Source organism: Nansenia antarctica (assembly GCF_963989245.1).
Source record: "Nansenia antarctica genome assembly, chromosome: 5".
Taxonomy (NCBI): Eukaryota; Metazoa; Chordata; class Actinopteri; order Argentiniformes; family Microstomatidae; genus Nansenia; species Nansenia antarctica.
In genome coordinates, this window is record NC_137690.1 from 20,396,510 (window position 1) to 20,415,065 (window position 18,556).

General features: G+C 42.3%; 2 protein-coding genes across 2 annotated transcripts; both read right to left on the reverse strand.

Annotated features, from left to right (window-relative positions):
* Positions 1-279: 279 nt before the first annotated feature.
* dpysl2a (dihydropyrimidinase like 2a) lies at positions 280-10,690 on the reverse strand (the record flags this gene model as incomplete). Its single annotated transcript, XM_080530634.1, has 14 exons — positions 280-371; positions 578-761; positions 915-1,094; positions 1,200-1,370; positions 1,553-1,694; positions 2,228-2,384; positions 2,510-2,630; positions 2,917-2,985; positions 3,081-3,161; positions 4,038-4,099; positions 4,296-4,460; positions 4,564-4,748; positions 4,876-4,964; positions 10,649-10,690. 14 exons carry the CDS (start codon positions 10,688-10,690, stop codon positions 280-282), a joined length of 1,740 nt encoding a protein of 579 aa, XP_080386760.1.
* Positions 10,691-13,939: 3,249 nt separating this feature from the next.
* On the reverse strand, positions 13,940-18,350 carry bnip3la (BCL2 interacting protein 3 like a). The gene is made up of 6 exons (XM_080530807.1): positions 18,268-18,350; positions 15,799-16,069; positions 15,583-15,670; positions 15,360-15,466; positions 15,092-15,241; positions 13,940-14,878 (listed from the first exon to the last, which is right to left on the reverse strand). Exons 1-6 carry the CDS (start codon positions 18,317-18,319, stop codon positions 14,830-14,832), a joined length of 717 nt encoding a protein of 238 aa, XP_080386933.1. The 5' UTR covers positions 18,320-18,350; the 3' UTR covers positions 13,940-14,829.
* Between the last annotated feature and the right edge of the window lie 206 nt (positions 18,351-18,556).

Consider the following 18,556-nt stretch of genomic DNA (forward strand, 5'->3'; position numbering starts at 1 on the left):
ATTCACTTGATTCTTCCTTTTAAAAAATGAAAATGGTGTATGGCAGGTTGGTAGTACAAAACAAAACATGGTGCTTTTTTTTTTTTTGTCTTGGTATGAGGTGAAAGAGCTGTTATGCATGGAGATGGACGGAGTGTTTTTGAGAAGGGTGCAGTTGAGTCAGGGAGACAGGCTTTGTTGCAGGGACCACATCAGATGAAGCTCCATTCTTTGTCACGGTCTGGGAGCTGACATGGTGTCTCCTGCTGCCCTCAACCCTGGCTCAGCTCAGAGGAGAGCTTAGCCGAGGCTGGTGATGTTGGACCTCCCACCAGGGGGCGCCGCTATGCGCTGAGTGTTGCGGCGAGGAATGTTATCATCAGTTTGTGCACCTAGGTATGACAGATAAGTCTGTTATCTTGAGAGACAACTCAATTCACACACTGAACGTCTTTTTGGATCAGATTAAATGAAAGCAATGTGTTACAGCTGCTGGACAAATGCTAATATTTGTCCATGTGCTTGGCCTACTACTATGACATAGTAGAATTAATTACAAGCGTTGTCCCTTTCAGAGTGGTGCTAGACGTGGACTCACCAGACAGACTGAAGCTAGACTGGTGCAGGTTGCGGACCGGCTGAGGAGCTTGCTGTTGCTGCTGCAGCAGCTTGGCAGGAGAGGTCTTCACCGAGGAGACGGGGGTCATGATCTTGGGTGTCGCAGTCACCTCACACACGGGCCCATCGTAGAGACCCCTGGGGACCCCCCGCAGCTCCGTCAGCTAAAAGGACAGACCCCCCCACACAACATCAGTTAGGCTGTTCTAATACCACTGTCCAACATCTATCTGATGTCTGTGTAAATGCTCATAGACAACCAACAATACCATCAATGTTTACCACTGTATGCTACACAAACACTGGTAGAAACGTACCCTGCTGCGAGCCTTTATCCTCTTGTAGACATTGTCTGGGAAGGGCTTGCGGATCACGTAGCGTCCACAGCCCTCAGTGGTGTGGAGGTTGCCCTCCTCCAACACTATTTTGCCCTGGCTAATCACCACTAGGGGAGCTCCACGCAACTCTACGCCTTCAAAGATGTTATACTCCACAGCCTGGAGAAGAAGAGCTCTAATTAGAATAGTGTGAAACGTGTGAAATCTAAACAGGACAAAGAGATGTGGATGCACCTCGATGCTAATGGCAGGTCAGATTCTCACCAGGTTGTGGTTCTTGGCTGAGATGATCTTGCTGACGTCCGGGTCCCACAGCACCAGGTCAGCGTCCGAGCCCACAGCGATGCGGCCCTTACGGGGATACAGGTTGAAGATCTTGGCTGCATTGGTGCTGGTCACCGCCACAAACTGGTTCTCGTCCATCTTTCCAGTGACCTAAAGGAAAGCCAGGAGATAACGCGTTGCGACTGTCTGATGCAACACCTGAACGTGTTCATTTGACCAACTTAGCGAAAGCCCCATGAACACGAACAGCGAGAGCTAAATGATTAGACATAGACAAATACATGTTTTATTCGCAAACACACAGCAGGCCCATGTGTATGTCTCTCCCTCACCACACACTTGTCCCAGATGAGGGACAGTCTCTCCTCAGTGCCATTGGTGCCCTCTGGGATGAGGGTGAAGTTGTCCTTGCCCACAGCACGCTGAGAGGTTGTGAAAGTGCAGTGAGCACTACCAGTCACCTGCAGGTCCCCACTGGAGAGGAACAAAGGGAGGAAGGGAGAGATAAACAGATACAGTAGATGGAGGCCAGGGCATACCGCCATCTAGTGGAGGATGTATGTACACAGGGTATATACAGGAATCTTGAGGTTAATTTCAATACCTTTCTAAGACTTTTTAAAGACCTTGTCAATATTTTTCCAGACCTCACCGCCACTTCGAGCTGTAACCGTTTACATCAGCGACACCTTTAACTTAACAGTTTGCAATAGACTAGACCACTATCATACAACAGGATTTCCGGTTCATCTTTGTTTTTTAATAAAACTAATACATTCACGAACTTTTACTAAAAGTTTTTAGGACAACTGGACAGAGTCTAATTCAGAAAAATACCAACACATTTCAAGACAGATAAGACTTTTTAATACTTATTAAGGGTCTTGATTTTCCCAAAATTGATTTAGCAACTTTTAATACTTTTCAAGACACCGTGGATACCCTGGTACAGTACCACACTACTAGAGTCCTGTCTTGAGTAGTCCTGTTAGAAGTGGAACACCTACCAGGAGAGTAGAGAGTTGAGATAGTCGGGGGTGGTGGGATCAGGGCTGAGGGGTGGGGAGGTGATGTAGGCAGCTGCCTTGGCCCAGTTCTTACTCCAGTAGTGGGTACCGTCTGTGCCCAGGCTGGCAGAGATGGGCTCTCCATAAACCACAGCACCTGCCAAGAGGGGGCAAGACATCAGTGTTAGCATATTAGTAAAGGTGACAGACTCTTATTCACCTCTGAGTAACGATACACAAAAACGGCTCACAAATCAAGATGTTTAGAAAAAAGCTGTTTACCCTTTTTCCTGGCCAGGGCGATAACATCAGCGGCACTCTTGCTCATCACCTTGGTGATATAGAGGGGGCAGTTGGTCTGATTGGCCACCGTGACTGAACGGTTGACTGCCTCTGCCTCCACCTACAGACACAGACAGAGTGAGCTCAGTCCAGACAGTGCAGACTGAGTGACCTTTCATGTTGAGTTACTGGGAGCGTCACTGCAATCACCAAAGATGCTGACTAGGCGTCCGAAAGCAAGCATTGGAAAGAACACGCTGACTCTTGATCTTTGAGTTACTTGTGTACAACGTGGTAGTGAGTGGTCTTGGTATCACACAGCCTCCATTCCTAAAGCTGGAGCTGTTAAGCCACCAACACCACAGTGAGCCTGGTGACGGTGAAGGTCTAAAGGTCAGAGGTCATACCTCCTCAGGACGGCTCAGGACATGACCCTCAGGCCCAGTGATGCCTAGCTCCAGAATCCTCCGTTGCTCCTAAAGACATACAAGATAAGAGCTTTAGCAGCCAGTAGAAGCAGAAGTAGACAGGGCCAGCAGGGACGAGATTAGATTAGATTAGAAAGAGTTACCTCAGCAATGATGTCACCATTCTCTGCGTGCACCTGGGCAATGGCTCCCAGATCTCTGATGACACTGAACACCTCGTACATCTACAGGAAGAGGAAATCAGCTGGTCAACAAACAAGGCCCAGCCTCACAGTGACCTTCTTCACAAAAGTAAAAAAGGCTTTATTAAGGACTTTGGCCAAGAGAATGATAGTGGAAACGTGCCACAACAGCATGATGTGTTACAAGAGTCAGCCCACTGCTAGCCCAAACCCAGTCATCACTGTGCGGGAAGAATACAGTGGATTTACAAACCTCTACCAGAAAGACAAAGTCCTTGGTCTAGCAGTAAGTTACTGGTAGTACTGGATTTTCCAGAGATGAAAAGGTGTCCATATCTAGTGAGAATGGCTTAAAGGGATGTTCAACTCCATTTACATCTTATAGTTGTTTTGCACTTGGATTTGATATAATCACCTGTTGCCTACTGAAGGGCATTCATTCCGCAAAGATATTTCAACCACACTTCAAACACTTAAATCAAATCAAATTAATCAAATCAAATCATGTTATTCCAATGTTTGCTTGTGATTAATTTGTCTATTTGACGTTTTTGATACATTATTTATTAACCCGCTTTTTAACAAAATTGTATTGCAGAACGTTTTAATCCAAAAGGAACTTTGGTTTCTCTCTGATAGCATTGCACACCCGAGGGAGCCCAATGGACTGATTAGTGTTGATAACAGATCAACAAGTGGAACACCCCTTTAATCAAAATCCCATGATTGATGAAGCAGTGATGTGCTTCATTTTAACTAATACTTCCAATAGCAATGTAATACAAGATATCATTCTGAAATGCCATGCAAGTGATTGTAAATCAATCCTGATTCTATGGCATGTGCAAGCCTCCGCAAATGTTTTACTCTACGCTCTAAATCGGAGCAATCTAAAACACTACAATCGTACAGTCGTACCTGGGAGTCGGAAAGTTGGAAAACATCCTTATAAGCCAAATAGACCAGGAAAGAGTTGACACCTAAAGATAGAAAACTTGTGAGAAAAAATAGCAATAGAAAAGGGATAGCAAAAAGGGGGCAAGACGAGAGCGGAGAGGAAAGGACAGTCAAGGTAGGGAAACCGCGAACCAAGAATTGATATAGAAGATTTAGATCAATCCCCCTCCTCCTTGACATGAGAGAAGAGTGTTGCTGAGAGATGTTAGTGTGGCGTACCGTGGTCCTTGACCAGGCTCTCCATCTCCTCCTGGATGCCCTTGTGCCACTCTGTGATGTCTACGTGCAGGGAGTAGTCACAGCAGGACTTGCTGTCAGCCCATTCCCTCCATTGTTTGAACGCTGCCACAAGGCTGACACCAGGCTCCGGAACCACATGATCAACTACACACAGACACAGAAATTAGCGCTACACACACACCCCCCCCAAAAAAGGGATTTCTATATGTGCTTTGGGGTAAGGCAATACTGATCATGTGGTACATACTGATCATGGTGGTTCCCCCAGCCAAAGCAGCGCGGGTGCCCTGGTAAAAGTCGTCTGCTGCTACCATGCCCCGATCGGGCATCTGGAAGCGGGTGTGCACATCGATGCCACCGGGCATCACCATTCGTCCATGGGCATCAATGATCTTCACCCCACCAGGAACAATGAGGTTCTCTCCAATTTGCCTGGGAGAGAAGGAGAAATGAGAAACAAGATGTTGTCCTGTAGGCCTGCTCTTTTCTCTTTACATACAGCCAATATGCAATGAGTCAATGAAGTTAAAGACAACAGCCAATAACTGGCTTGACTTACTTAATGACGCCATCCTCCATGTAGATATCAGCCTGGAAAGACTGATCATCATTCACAATCTTCCCTCCTTTGATCAGGAGACGGTCGCTCTGTGGGAAGAGACGTCATTTCACATCACTGCATAACTCCTGACGGCTGTGTCCACCTGCTTATACTGTACCTGTAGCTACATTCACAACACTGGACAAAATGAACAACGCACAGAAACATGTCTATACTAACTTAACAGGTAAAATGTCCCACAGTCAACCTACAGTTTAAGCCTGGATTTATGAATTGTTCTCTGACAAATTAATTTCTAAAAGGGGTCATTAAATAAACTAAATGTGATTTAATTGACTATATAAGTAAGAAAGCCGTGTTTCATTGATGTTAGGTTTACAAGACATACTCCACAATAAAGACATTTGCCATGTAAGGTGGGCTACAACCACAGCCAGGAGAGCTTCAAGTTCAACAGAGGCTCCGAAATAGAAAAGTGAAATCCTTGTTTGTGCAGGATAAGTCAGATATAGACAGCACAGATACACCCTGTCTTGCTAGAGAACAAGACACTGTGTAACACATCTTAAGCTAAATGATACTGTTTCTTTGTTGAAGTTGCAGGCTATATTACCAGCACCTGTAGATTAGAGGACTAAAACTGGACTTTAGTTTGTACAACCGTTATTTATTGTTCCTGTTGTAAACACGTTTGTGCATCTAAAACATTCAATGTAGCAGACTAAAGTGGCACTAAATACTATATGTCTCTATAGCATGAGTAGGCTACATCACAAGTGCTAGGATTTGGCTGATGCCAGACAGAAAAGCTTTACTAAAACACTAACCAGATTCATGATCAACTGTACTCAGCCAGCTCTTTAATTCTACTTTTGCACAATATTGCAATTAGCAAAGTATTTTATATAAAGCTTTATCCCTGTAGACAGGAGACCATGGCTATTCTACTGAGGTTATGCAATGAGGTTATGACATCTCAGTCACCAGTTCAAATGCTCTAGCGTGCACTGTGCAGAGAACCATACACATGTGATCAACATAAAATAAGAGGGGTCGTTTAGTCTGAGATGCAGAGGACAGCTCTGCTTTGTAGAGCAGGAGTTTGGTTAATGGAAGCACAGGAGTATCCACTTGAGAGTAGGACACATCGCCTACCGGCAACTGCTTTAGCATCAGAGTGGAGATTGCCTTATTCGTCTGGCCTACTTCTCATCAGGTCTTCCTGAGGGTCTCCGGGGGACTGGGGAGTGTGGACGGCTAATGAGGACGACAGAGGCTCACTCCAGACCCCACAGCAACCCACAGGATGTAGGATGTAGGCACAGGACGTCCCTTAGCACAGTGACTTGAGTAGACAGCGACCAAACACTAATGGCCATATTGGTCAATGCAAGACTTTGAACAGATCACATAACAGGATCTAAAAGGCTATCCTAAAAATACATTATTATAGTAATGTAACTACCGTACTATATAACTATTATTGTCCTATGTCGATCAAATTACTTTCTGCACTCAACCTGAAAAATTCAAATACCATAACAAGAATGCAAGAATAAGGTAGCCTGCATTGGTTTCCATACATGTGTGTCCTCATTAATTTTACTTTTAGTGCAATTCCACAGTAACAGAATGACTGTTGGGACTACATTTTACTTTCAAACATATGCCAAACAACAACAACCCATGATGATAGTAGTAAAGTTTAACAAACCATACAACTCTTTTCACGAAGAAAGACTACTTCTAACAATTCCCACTGAAAAAGAAATTGGTAACGAAATGCCCATCAAATCTCCCTGGGTTATTTATGTAACCACGTTTCCCCCAAACTTGGTGAAAAGCTCAGATTTTGGGATTCAAATATACACTCAATATACACTAATGGTGTAGCATTAGGAAGGCTCCACCATTTCAACTGCTCATTAATGCAAATATCTGATCAGCCAATCATGTGGCAGCAACTCAATGCATTTAGGCATGTAGACATGTGAAGACGATCTGCTGAGGTTCAAACCAAACATCAGAATGGGGAAGAAAGGTGATTTAAGTGACTTTGAACGTGGCATGGTGGTCAGTGCCAGAAAGGCTGGTTTGAATACATCAGAAAGTGCTGATGTACTGGGATTTTCCTGCACAACCACCTCTAGAGGTTTACAGAGAATGGACCGAAAAAGAGAAAATATCATGAGAGCAGCAATTCTCTGGGTGAAAATGCCTTGTTGATGGCAGAGGTCAGAGGAGAATGGCCAGACTGGTTGGGCTGATACAGTAGAATGGCAACAGTAACTTAAATAACCACTTGTTACAACCAAGGTATGCAGAAGAGCATCTCTGAACGACCCTAGAAGACCACACCGAGTGCCACTCCTGTCAGCTAAGAACAGGGAACTGAGTCTACAATTTGCACAGGCCCACCGAAATTGGACAATAGAAGATTGGAAAAAAACGTTGCCTGGTCTGAGGAGTCTCGATTTCTGCTGCAACATTCAGATGGTAGGGTCAGAATTTGACATAAACAACATGAAAACATGGATCCATGCTGCCTTGTAGGCTATCAACAGTTCAGGCTGGTGGTGGTGTAATGGTGTGGGGGATATTTTCTTCGCACACTTTCGGCTCCTTAGTACCAATTGAGCATTGTTTAAACACCACAGCCTACCTGAGTATTGTTGCTGACCATGTCCATCCCTTTATGACCACAGTGTACCCATATTCCAATGGCTATTTCCAGCAGGATAAAACGCCTTGTCACAAAGCTCACAATTCAAACTGGTTTCTTGAACATGACAATGAGTTCACTCACTGTACTCAAATGACCTCCACTCTCCACATCTCAATCCAATAGAGCACCTTTGGGATTATACTATTATACGATATATATACAAAATCTCTTTTGGTTGTTAGGCTACAGTAAGTGAAGTGGATTTACATCCGGTAACAGAATGACAGTAACAGAATGGCTAAATGGGTCCCCCACAAAATAAAACAGAAATGCATTATTTAGGGATTCAAATGTCATTCTGTACATGATGATGTAACTAAAATGGGGAAACTAAGGTAGAAATATACAATATACACTCCCATTAAGGTAAAGTAATAATGTTTATCAACATAAAAAATGGTAATTGATCAAACTCAGAAGAAACAAATCTGCACTTCATTTATGTTATTCAAACCAACATCAGTGTGCTCTTTCATGATGAAGACAAATGGCATCATTCTCAATGGCAGTTAGCCTACTTGCGCTACCGTCCATGTGTGTGACTTGCTGGCTTTGCTATCCCCAATATACTCAACAAACAATGAAGTCTAGATTTTTTTCAAGCAAGAGGTGAGGATGTTGATGTGGTGGTTGGTGAGGATGTTGATGAAATGGTGTGAAAAATGACTAATGTATGTTTTCCCACTGTTTTCCGGCTTTCCCTGTTGAAGAATCCTTTTTGAGTTCCATGTAGAATCCTCTGTGAAAGGGGTTCTACATCACACCAAAAAAAGGTATGAGTTTTCCCACAGGGACAGCTGAAGAACTATTCTAGGTCATATAAAAACTGTACAAAAGGTAGCCTAAATATAACCAATTCAATTGCAGTAATTGTTGTTGTCATGTTGTTAATTATTTGACCAGGATTTGACCAGGTGTAGCCTACCAGTTGTCAGGTCACTTAATTCATAACCTAAATTGATATATCAGTAAAAACAAGTAGCCTAGTGGTAGGTTTACCTATACTTCTTACTTTTGTTAATTTTCATTATACATTGCTCCTCTTGAGGAAGAGGAATTATCTTACAGTACACTTTTGTGGGGTTTTTTGGTAACAGAATGACACAGAGCAATGGGCAATGATTCTTAAACTTAAGAACCCAAACTATTTCTGCAAAACAAAATGTGCTGATACCTAGGGTCTATACTTGAACATTAATGATATTTGATTTTATAAAGACCTTTAAATACTTGTTTTGCTTTTTTTTAAAGATGCTTTTCCATTATTTGACCAGAAGTCAAAGCCTTTGCTTATCCCTATTTTTATGATGGAAGACGGTTGAGAATTGTATTTCTGACTTAAATTCCCCAAAATATAATCTCACATATTTAATTTGACAACCAATTTCATATGCTCTGACTCCTTTTACATTTAGGTCCTCATGGATCCTTTTACACAGAACTGGTAGGCTAACTAATACTGTAGGCTATATTGTGAAATAAACTGGAATCAGAACTTCAATCAATGCAATTACTCATTATAGCTGGGTGATGTACAATCACAAGATGGAAAATAATCGTGGAACATACAGACTTGTCAATAATGCACTCAGCAGACAATGGGTTAGCCTAACTAGACATACGCCTTTGATGATCTACTACACAAAATAAATAACTAATGCAAACACTTGACTAGTGTCTTCAGGGTCTTAGAGACATGTTATTACAAGACTCTTAAAGACCACACAAACAGAATGAAGTCCCTTTCCTGAAGCCAGGTTCCGAAACAGAGTCATATGAGATAAAATAACATTTAAAAATGCTTTAGTAAATCAACTTCATTAAAAATAGAAATAGGCTATGAAGAGAACCTTGAGAACAAGGATAGATTTTCTCTACTTCACTGACATGATGATGATAATTAGGCTATAATTGTGAAACAACTCAGCGACCCTGAGAGGTAAGCTAATACCCCTGAGAGAGGACCACAGGTGAGACACCACAGCTAGCTTAACAAAGGCACATGCATGGTCAGCAAAGTGAGCAAAGCAACACTCCAAAGAGGTGGTAGAGAGTGATGGGACAAATCAAAGACAAATCAAGCTGTCACCAGAGGCCCCGTGGGAGGCTGGGATTGAGCTGTCTGTATGCAATGCCTGAGATGTCAAGGGCTTATATGTTATATACTGTAGACTTCCTCCAGTTGTGAGGGAGATCAGACAGCTGTCTGGGAAATACCAATGCTCCTGTACTGTCCTTGCAGAAACAGAAAAACGTTTTTACTTAAATAATTCATTTTGGAGATGAAAAGAAAATGTGTAGCCTAGTTTGTATTTCATTTAAAACATTGCAAACATACATTGCATTATCATGCTGGCCACAGAAGCTGCATGATCACAGCTTAGAGCAACCAGCTAGGATGGATTTCATCCAATGACCTACTTACTTTTCAAAGGAGGTTTTCGCCCTTTCAACTATCAAGTCCCTCCCAACTGTAAAATGTCATGACAAACCAGCCCATGCATGGCATGACATTGCTGGCATGGCATTGCTGTTGTGTGAGAGGATGGAGGAGAGTCTTTGTTTTATAGGCCTGAAGTTTTCACATTTTCCCCACCCACCTGACATGCAGCATTCAGGCCTAGATAATAAAGAAAGTATAACATCGCAGGGGATTTTCTCTGATTAGCTTGACATTATTGTTTTGCAGGCCGATGGAGGGATGGAGCTCGAGCTTTGGCAATATCTAGCTATATGGCAATGGATGGCTAGAGATTGGCTCCAGTCAATATCAGATCAACTACATGTTATAAAATAAATTTAAAAATAAAACAAATTAATCAGATCATATCACGAGCATAATGCATGATCATCGTGATCAATTGCCGTGCTGGCTTTTGTTGACACTAAAAACCAGTGCAGGTGGATGACATAGGCTAATTGACATCATTACTATCTAATCCCAGTGGCTAGCTTCTTCAGCCACATTGCTAGCTCCAGTAATAATGAGGAATTTAAACGCAAGCAACCACATGTATTTACGTAAAACAACGCGACACAACTCACTGTAATTCGTGGGATGTTTTTCTTTCCCTGGTACCCGGACATATTTGCGACGCGTTTGACAGCCTCTCCAGCAGTAACTGTCACCTCCCTGGTGTTAGCTAGCTAGCAAGAGACGGCTAGCGGTGGAAGGAATGGATGCTGCTCAGATGCACTGACACACCAGTCGACGCCCAGAGCAAATCAATTTCTCTCTCCAGTTATCGCTCGTCACAGAATGAGCGACTGAAATTGGGAATAGCTTTCACCTCTAACGTAGCCGTGGCGAATTTATCAATAGAATATATTTGTGGCTATAGTGACAGTGACAGCCTGTCCTTGTGTTCCAGTGCTGCGCAAATCTTGTCCAGACAGTCACCGAAGGGAGGGAGAGGCAGACAACCAGGGAGGGCCACACAGCCACCGTGCATGCGCAACAGCCCCGCCCTGCTCCGACACATCGTTATCCGTCCGTAGTCCTCTGATCCTTCATTCATTGATCCATCCGTCTCACCTGCAGATCAGGTCAGTTAGACTGACTGGAGGATGGGATCAGTGTCAGTGCAGTTACATGCAATTTATTTACTGTAGGGGGGGGGGAAAGTAATATTGGAGAACAAAATGGCAAGGGTAAGCAATTCATGAAAGAGTCAAGAGACAAGTGTTTGAAGAAAATAGTTGTTGTTGTTGTTGTTTTTTTATGTAAAAACGTTCCCCAAAACATAATGCATGCTTGTGCAATAATTCAGTCACTGGTGTCAAGCCCCTCTGAAATTCCAACACACACCACCCCCTCCATATGGATCCTCAGAACACCTGCTACTAGCCAATCAAACTGCCTACAATTCCCAAACCACTCCCACTTCAGCCTCTGTTGTCATGGGTTACATTTACAGTGGGGGCATTTGTATCAGACAAAATCCCTCATCAAAGAACACAGGGTAGGACAAACATCATAGAAAATTACATCATCCATCCGAGAGAGAGAGAGAGAGAGAGAGAGAGAGAGAGAGAGAGAAAGAGAGAGAGAGAGAGAGAGAGAGAGCGTGAATGTGTTTCTGTTTCAATGTGCAGAAATATTGCAAACAAATCAACAAAAAAAATACGTAAATGTAAACAAATTAGATATGTCTCAATGTACAAGCCAGCTCATGTCAAGAAACAAACAGAGCCATGCTAATATAAAAGTGCTTCCAGTTAGGGGTGCTTCAACACATTTTGAACTGGTTACGGTAGGGTATCAGTTATTCATGTTAATAGATTGCCTGGCTTGTACTGCCTCTACTCCAGTGGACAGACACAAACCTGATCATCTTCTGTAATAAGTACACTGGGTTAGCTTGGAGAGGGGGAGGGGGAGAGAGAAATATGGAGATATGGATGGCAATTACACTCAGTCCATGCTGTCTGGGTGCAGTAATACTCCTGACCATAACAGATCAGTTCTCAATACTTTCCATGCATCAGGTTACAACGTACATGCTTCCCTGTCAGCAATGCAGGCAACAAGACCTTAATTCACACTACAAAGCCAAGCTGAACCGAGCTGTAATGAGCTGGTAACTCATCCACCATACAGTAGATGCTGAAACAGTGCTGGAAAGGACAATGTGGAAAGGAAAACACCAGAGCCAGCACACTGCACATATGGCTAGGGTTGGCCCTGTAGTGTGTAACGCCCCCCAGGTGGACATCGATATGGTGCTTAATCACCCTTGTTCCTCCTCCACAGACATGCATTCACATTTACTCAGGTCTTTTCAAAACAATACTGCACCACTCAGTCACACATGCACAAACACACTTCTTGCTTCATTCACAAAGTAAGCTTCCATTTGATATGGTAAGGTTAGTCACTTTGTTTCAGTTTCTCATCCACTTCATACTAAAAATTATTTGTACGGTAGTCATTCCTATCATATGAAGCGTTAGCGATTAACATGTCCAACAATGTTACTCTTTGGCCATTATCACTTACTAAGGGCAACTAAACTACATTTACAACCCTTTGAAATTATTTAGCATTACAATCCAAATGGATACAAGTTACAGGTAGTGACTAAATGTAAAATAAATAAATGTTTGATATTATGAATTGATCAATCAGTCCACAATGAGTCTTCCATATACACGTACATGACATAAAGAAAACATGAAAAAACACTTCTTGAGAGTTTTGTGGTGAACTTCACATTTTAATGTCAGTTTTTTCCAATATGATAAAATAAATTCAACTTAATTGCTTAACATGTCTTGCTACTATAGAATCTGTACCATTGCTTACTGTAAATGAAATGTGTCCATAAAGGCTACATGGAAGTTCTAAGGGCCCCGCCCTCTATACAAACAAGCAAAGCATCATTATGTTTGTATTTTGATTATCATAAAAAAGACATGGCAATGATAATGGGCATGCTATTCTTCTGCCTCAAATAAATGTGTTTTTTTTTATTTTAATTAAGCTATGTCTGCCCCAGCTTTTGATTAAACCTATTACAGCCTTTAACATCTCAAGAATGACATTAACAGCAAATCAATGCCAATTACAAGCTCAAAGGCATGCATGCAATGGGAGTTACTTCAAATAGGTGCAAACCAAGAATAGAGGCACAATTAACCAAATCCCACTCAGCTAAAGAAAACTAGTATTAGCATCAAGATTTCCTAGTAATTATCTTCTTTTTTACCATGGCAAATATGGTGCTCATTTCAGTAATGGTCACTGTTCAACATATATACACAAAACTAACATTATTACATCGCAATGGGGATTGTATGAATATATGTCATTCACACAGAATATTCACCATTAAAATAATAATACAAAACAATCTAAATAGATCCCCAAAGAAAATGTCATAGCAAAGTGGATGACTTGATATGATGGCAGGTCACTGTGCGAGTCATGTCAGATAAATGTGGGATCTGTGTCTGTGTGATACCTTTCCAATGTAGGCGCTGAGATGAAAACAAATATACATTTGGCACTTTGCAGTAGTCATTGAGCGCTGATGAGGATATGTACCAAATAAAACCAAATACAAATCTGTGAGCAGTTACACTGTCATCCAGCCTAAAAGATAGATGCTTATTCTTTCCACAAACATAAGAAAGCCACAATATTATGCCTGTCTATTAGTACATTTTAAATCCTACTACATACTAGATCTGAGTGTGAAAAAGAATAATATTTAGAACAACCTTGGAGAAAATAAATATGCTACAATAAAGAAATGATGTGTGGCATTTAAATAGTTATTCTTCAATCAACTCCCCCCCCCCCTCCCATCACAATACTGTATTACCAGTTGAGGCTACATTTCATTTGGATGCTCTATCCCTGCATCCACCTCTCCAATACTCATATTCATATTGTTTCATACTGTACCTGGGTACTTTTCTGATAGTCAATGAAAACAAAAACCTGCATTAAATATATGGGATGCGACACCCTTAAACCATGCACCACCCTGACTGGGACATCAAGCTATTCCTCCCATAACTGCAACATGACTGTGGAAGGTTCATGCAACAAAACATCAACACAAAAATACACAATACCACTTGATTCACAGTCGGGTAATACTCTCAAAGGTGTACTGCAGATATGGGTTTCATTTTTGGTTCAATATTAAAGGATCCTCTGTGAGAATGGAGGGTAATTAATTACTGCAGGCTTCCATGTAGCTCATTCACTCAGTAGGACACTAGCAGAGAAACAGTCTAAAACAATTATCTCTCAACACAATCTCTCTGTCAAAGGCATCTATATGGAAGATATAGAGATACCAATACTCCAGGCCATCTGATACCAACCACTTAATGACTTAATGATGTGTGCAGTAGGGGATATCACAGTTGAATGATGTGTCCCTAAAGTAATGTACTCATATACAGGCAGGGGCTGTGTTCTATAAAGGATTGTAGATGGTCAGTACTGTTAGATGCCCTGACCCAACTGTGGACACGCAACCTGTGTCAGAATGTTAAGGAACACAAATAGATATGTATGAATTATTAACTTTTGTGGATCAAACAGAACAAAAGGATAGAATATCAGTGGCTGAATAGGATGTTGAAGGGATAAGGAAGCTTAGGAATACAATGGAAGCAGATTTTGGAGGGGGAATTTATCACATGGCGTCGTTTTAACACAACTCGCCGACAATTTCTATATGACTTCCAGGCACTGCTTTAGTTTGTGTTTAGAAAGAACTGGTGGAAGGTGTGGTGAGTCTCTTCCCAATGTAGACCCTAAGGAGAGAGGAGGTATAGTATGACAATGATTCCGCCACAGACAGTGTAACTCAATGGGTGAAAACCCAAGCAAAAGAAAGAATACTTTCTCTAAAGCAATCGTTGGTAGAGATGGTGGAGAATATTATATTATTTAAAGAAATGTACAAAAGATGGTGTAAGGATATGATTTGCCAATGGTAAGTTGTGTAAAATGGTAGGGTCACTCACCCAAGGCCAAGGGCAATGATGTGAGAGAGGAGTAAGGAAGGGATGAAGACTTTGAGGAACTCTGCAGAGAAAACACCCCCTTTTTTCATGGCCCCGCTCTTTCTCATGCTGAGAGATTCTGATCGTCGGGGATGTCTAAAGTGGAACTCCCTAAAAGAAAGAAAAGAAAAGTTTACAACAGTCGGTTTAAACAACAATAATGGAATGAGTGTGAGGGGTTGAACATGCGAACAGTTGCCCTTCAATGTAAGTGTGTGGGTCTCCTTACTTCGGGGGAATGTTTTCGGGCCGACTGGACCAATCTGCTACCCAGTCTGCACCCTTATTCATCAGGATATCTTCCTCCTGTTCTTTCTCTGGGCCATCCTCCTCTGACTGCAGGTGTGGAGCGAGAAAGAGGACACAGGTGAGCAGAGAGATACAGTACCGCAACAACATAGACAGCAGCAGGCATGGAGAAACAGACACATATATAGACTGTGTGGCTTTACCTGGCTCCCTCTCCTACTGGGCATGTCCACATCAAAGGTGATCTGGCCCTCATCCTGATCTGGATCTGGACTGGTAGGTCTATGAGGACTGAGGCACAACAAAGAAGGAAAACACAAAACAAATTACACAAACAAGTGTAACATGGGACGTTCAAGGAGCAGTCTAATGCCATGACTCCACCCCTGCATCCCCGCTACATCCCTGCTCCAATCTACCTGTTGCAGGAGGAGCTGCTCTGGCTGGACTCATGCTGGGCATCAAGCAGGATCTGCTCCATGTCTCCATTGTGGATAGAGGATGATGAAGGCACGTGCTCCAGACCCCCTGTCAGACCCTCCTCCACTTCCTCCAGCACAACCTCCAGGGTTTGCGGGGCCTGACCAACCCCCTCGTTCCCGTTCTCCTGGTCAGAAGAAGCTTCTGTGGGGTTTGGCTGTGGGGCTTGGGCCCCTGTGTTTCCATTCATCTCCAGCTCCACCCACGACCCTGAAAAACACCAACATAAGTAGTGGGGTGGGGATCAGAGGGAGTATGTGTGTAGTAGGCCTAGTTCCAATCGTGACCATCGGTAGGCTAGATGGTGTAGCCAATTTGGTGTGTAGTTTGCTGTTGTACCTCTGTAGCCCCGGATAGAGCAACAAATCCCCTCTGCTGTTAAGCATCGCTCAGATGCATCTGTCTCTGCTTTGCCTGACACTTATAGCAGTTAATTTCAACATGTGGACAAACATGCTATTTAAAGAAGCACCAACTGCATGGTATTTGCTTTCAACATTTTCCAAAACAGTCATACTCTTTAGGCACAAATCGAAGTGACTTCAAAGACACCAGGAGATTGCAATCATTTTGAGAGCAAGCCTCAACCTCTACCCTGTTTTAAAGCTGCAACTCTGGAACAAAGCAGGCTCTGAGTCTGAGCCTTAGCTCACAGCCATAAACAACTTCCCATGATAGTGCCTATTAGGCAAGACATTCCCCTGACCTTCCCTCATGGGGAAGACTATTGCAATTTTAATGCTGTTTCCTGAATACAGTGTGTCATGTAGGTTATGTAGTCTATTTTCCAATCTAGACCTTCTCAAAATGTGCATCTTTAAACTATAACTGTAGTACAATGGGGGAAAAAGCAATTCCTGCAAAGATAGAATCTGGGATATGACATCAAGCCTGTGAAAACAGAGCAAATGTCTCAAAACAAGAGCAAACAATAGTGTCCACTTGTTTCACTGCTCTCCCCCCTGCCAATCGCATTCAATTCTACAGTGTAATCTTCCTTCGCATTTCGTTGTTTTTTTTTGGCAGTGTCGCCCCACTCGTTTTGCAATGACATAATTTATCTGAGTCTACCTTAATTGCAGAACTATCGCTATTCCTAAATATGTAAGTATCGTGCTACTGCCCCTCGAAAGAGCCAACATGAATTTAAGCTGCTTCAATGCTGGAGGGAGAGGAGTTATTATGGAATCTCTAGTCTAGAAGCTAGCCTAAGAACTAGGCTAATCAAAGAAGCTCCTTTTCTCCCCTTACTCCTGTCTGCTAACCAGTTTGACTGTTTTACATTTAAGGCTAACTCCGCTCACTTGACATCTTCTGATCTAGAACCACCCACTTGTATGCCACCAGCAACTGTTAGCCTAAACCTCTCAGGCACAGTAGACATAGAGGTAAGAGCACCTAAAGCATTGAGCTGTGAAGTGCTCTACTACATGACAGTGATCGCATTGCTGTCAGCAGGCTACATGTCTTTGTACAGCATATCCCTTTTTATGAAAGAAATGCATTGACTATCCGTAAAGAAGCATACCGATTATGGGCGAAGTGGAAATAGGCCTGTACCTGAGAAATCCTTTGATAAGTTCTTAATCAACGGAACTACTTTTTGCTGTCCAAAGATCAATGATCACCTATGCCATGCATCTTTGATGGTTTGAACGGCAAATAATTAAAAGAGTAATTTGATTATTCTTGTAGTTACATTAAACAAATATTAATCTGGCAGACCTATTGAATATCATTGTTCAAATAAAAAGGATGCAACATAAAATATGTAATAATGAGATCAAACTAAGAAAAAAATAAGATCTTCAGCAAACATTAAAAAGTGATTCATGTTGTGGATTGTGATGGTGTACGTAGACTTCTCCATCTAAAGACGAGAGGGACTATGTATGAATCCGTGTCGACAGCATTCCGCGACGGCGATCCCCTTTGTTGTGACTTCGGAAGATCGAGAGGCGAGATTGCAACATTTAGCCAGCTGGTAACTGTGCTAGCAAAGTCAATTGCTACATATCACAAGCAACGCATTGACCAGGCTCATAAGAAAGATATATAGATTTTAAAATAGCTTTTTAAAATATATAATAAAAGCTTTTTTTTTCTTCCTGTTTTCTTTTTTTCAGACTTGTTTTGGTAGAGCTTCAGACCTCCCATTCACACAAGTCTACCTCTGGTTGGCTGTAAAACGGTCAATCGAATTTAAAAGGACACCCATTGGAGCTTTCACGTGACGTCACATCAACACCACGCCCTCCTCCCCGCCCTGAAGAACACGAAATTCCAACCTCAAGCCAACTTTTACAATATCCTTCATAATAAACTCTTTAAGTGAAAAATAAAACAAACGAGTTGAAAAATATGTACAACTCCTGTTCAGCAATGATTCGGTCAACGGCGACACTTACCGTTGAGTGCGGGTTCTTCGTTATTGTTTTGCTGAGCAGCAGTGGTGGACATATTGCCTGCTCAGTTTTTAGCAATCGTCAACATGACACGAAGACGATGGAACGCGCATGCGCATCATAACTCATTGACCCACCCCCTGTTAGTAGCTACTGACTTCAGAAATTATCATTGGTCAGTTAATCAATGGTACATATTGTCAAATGCAATACATAATGAAGATATTACCAGATTTATACCGATACGTATCCATTTGTCACTGAACATGGCCGTTATGTTAATAACATCTTA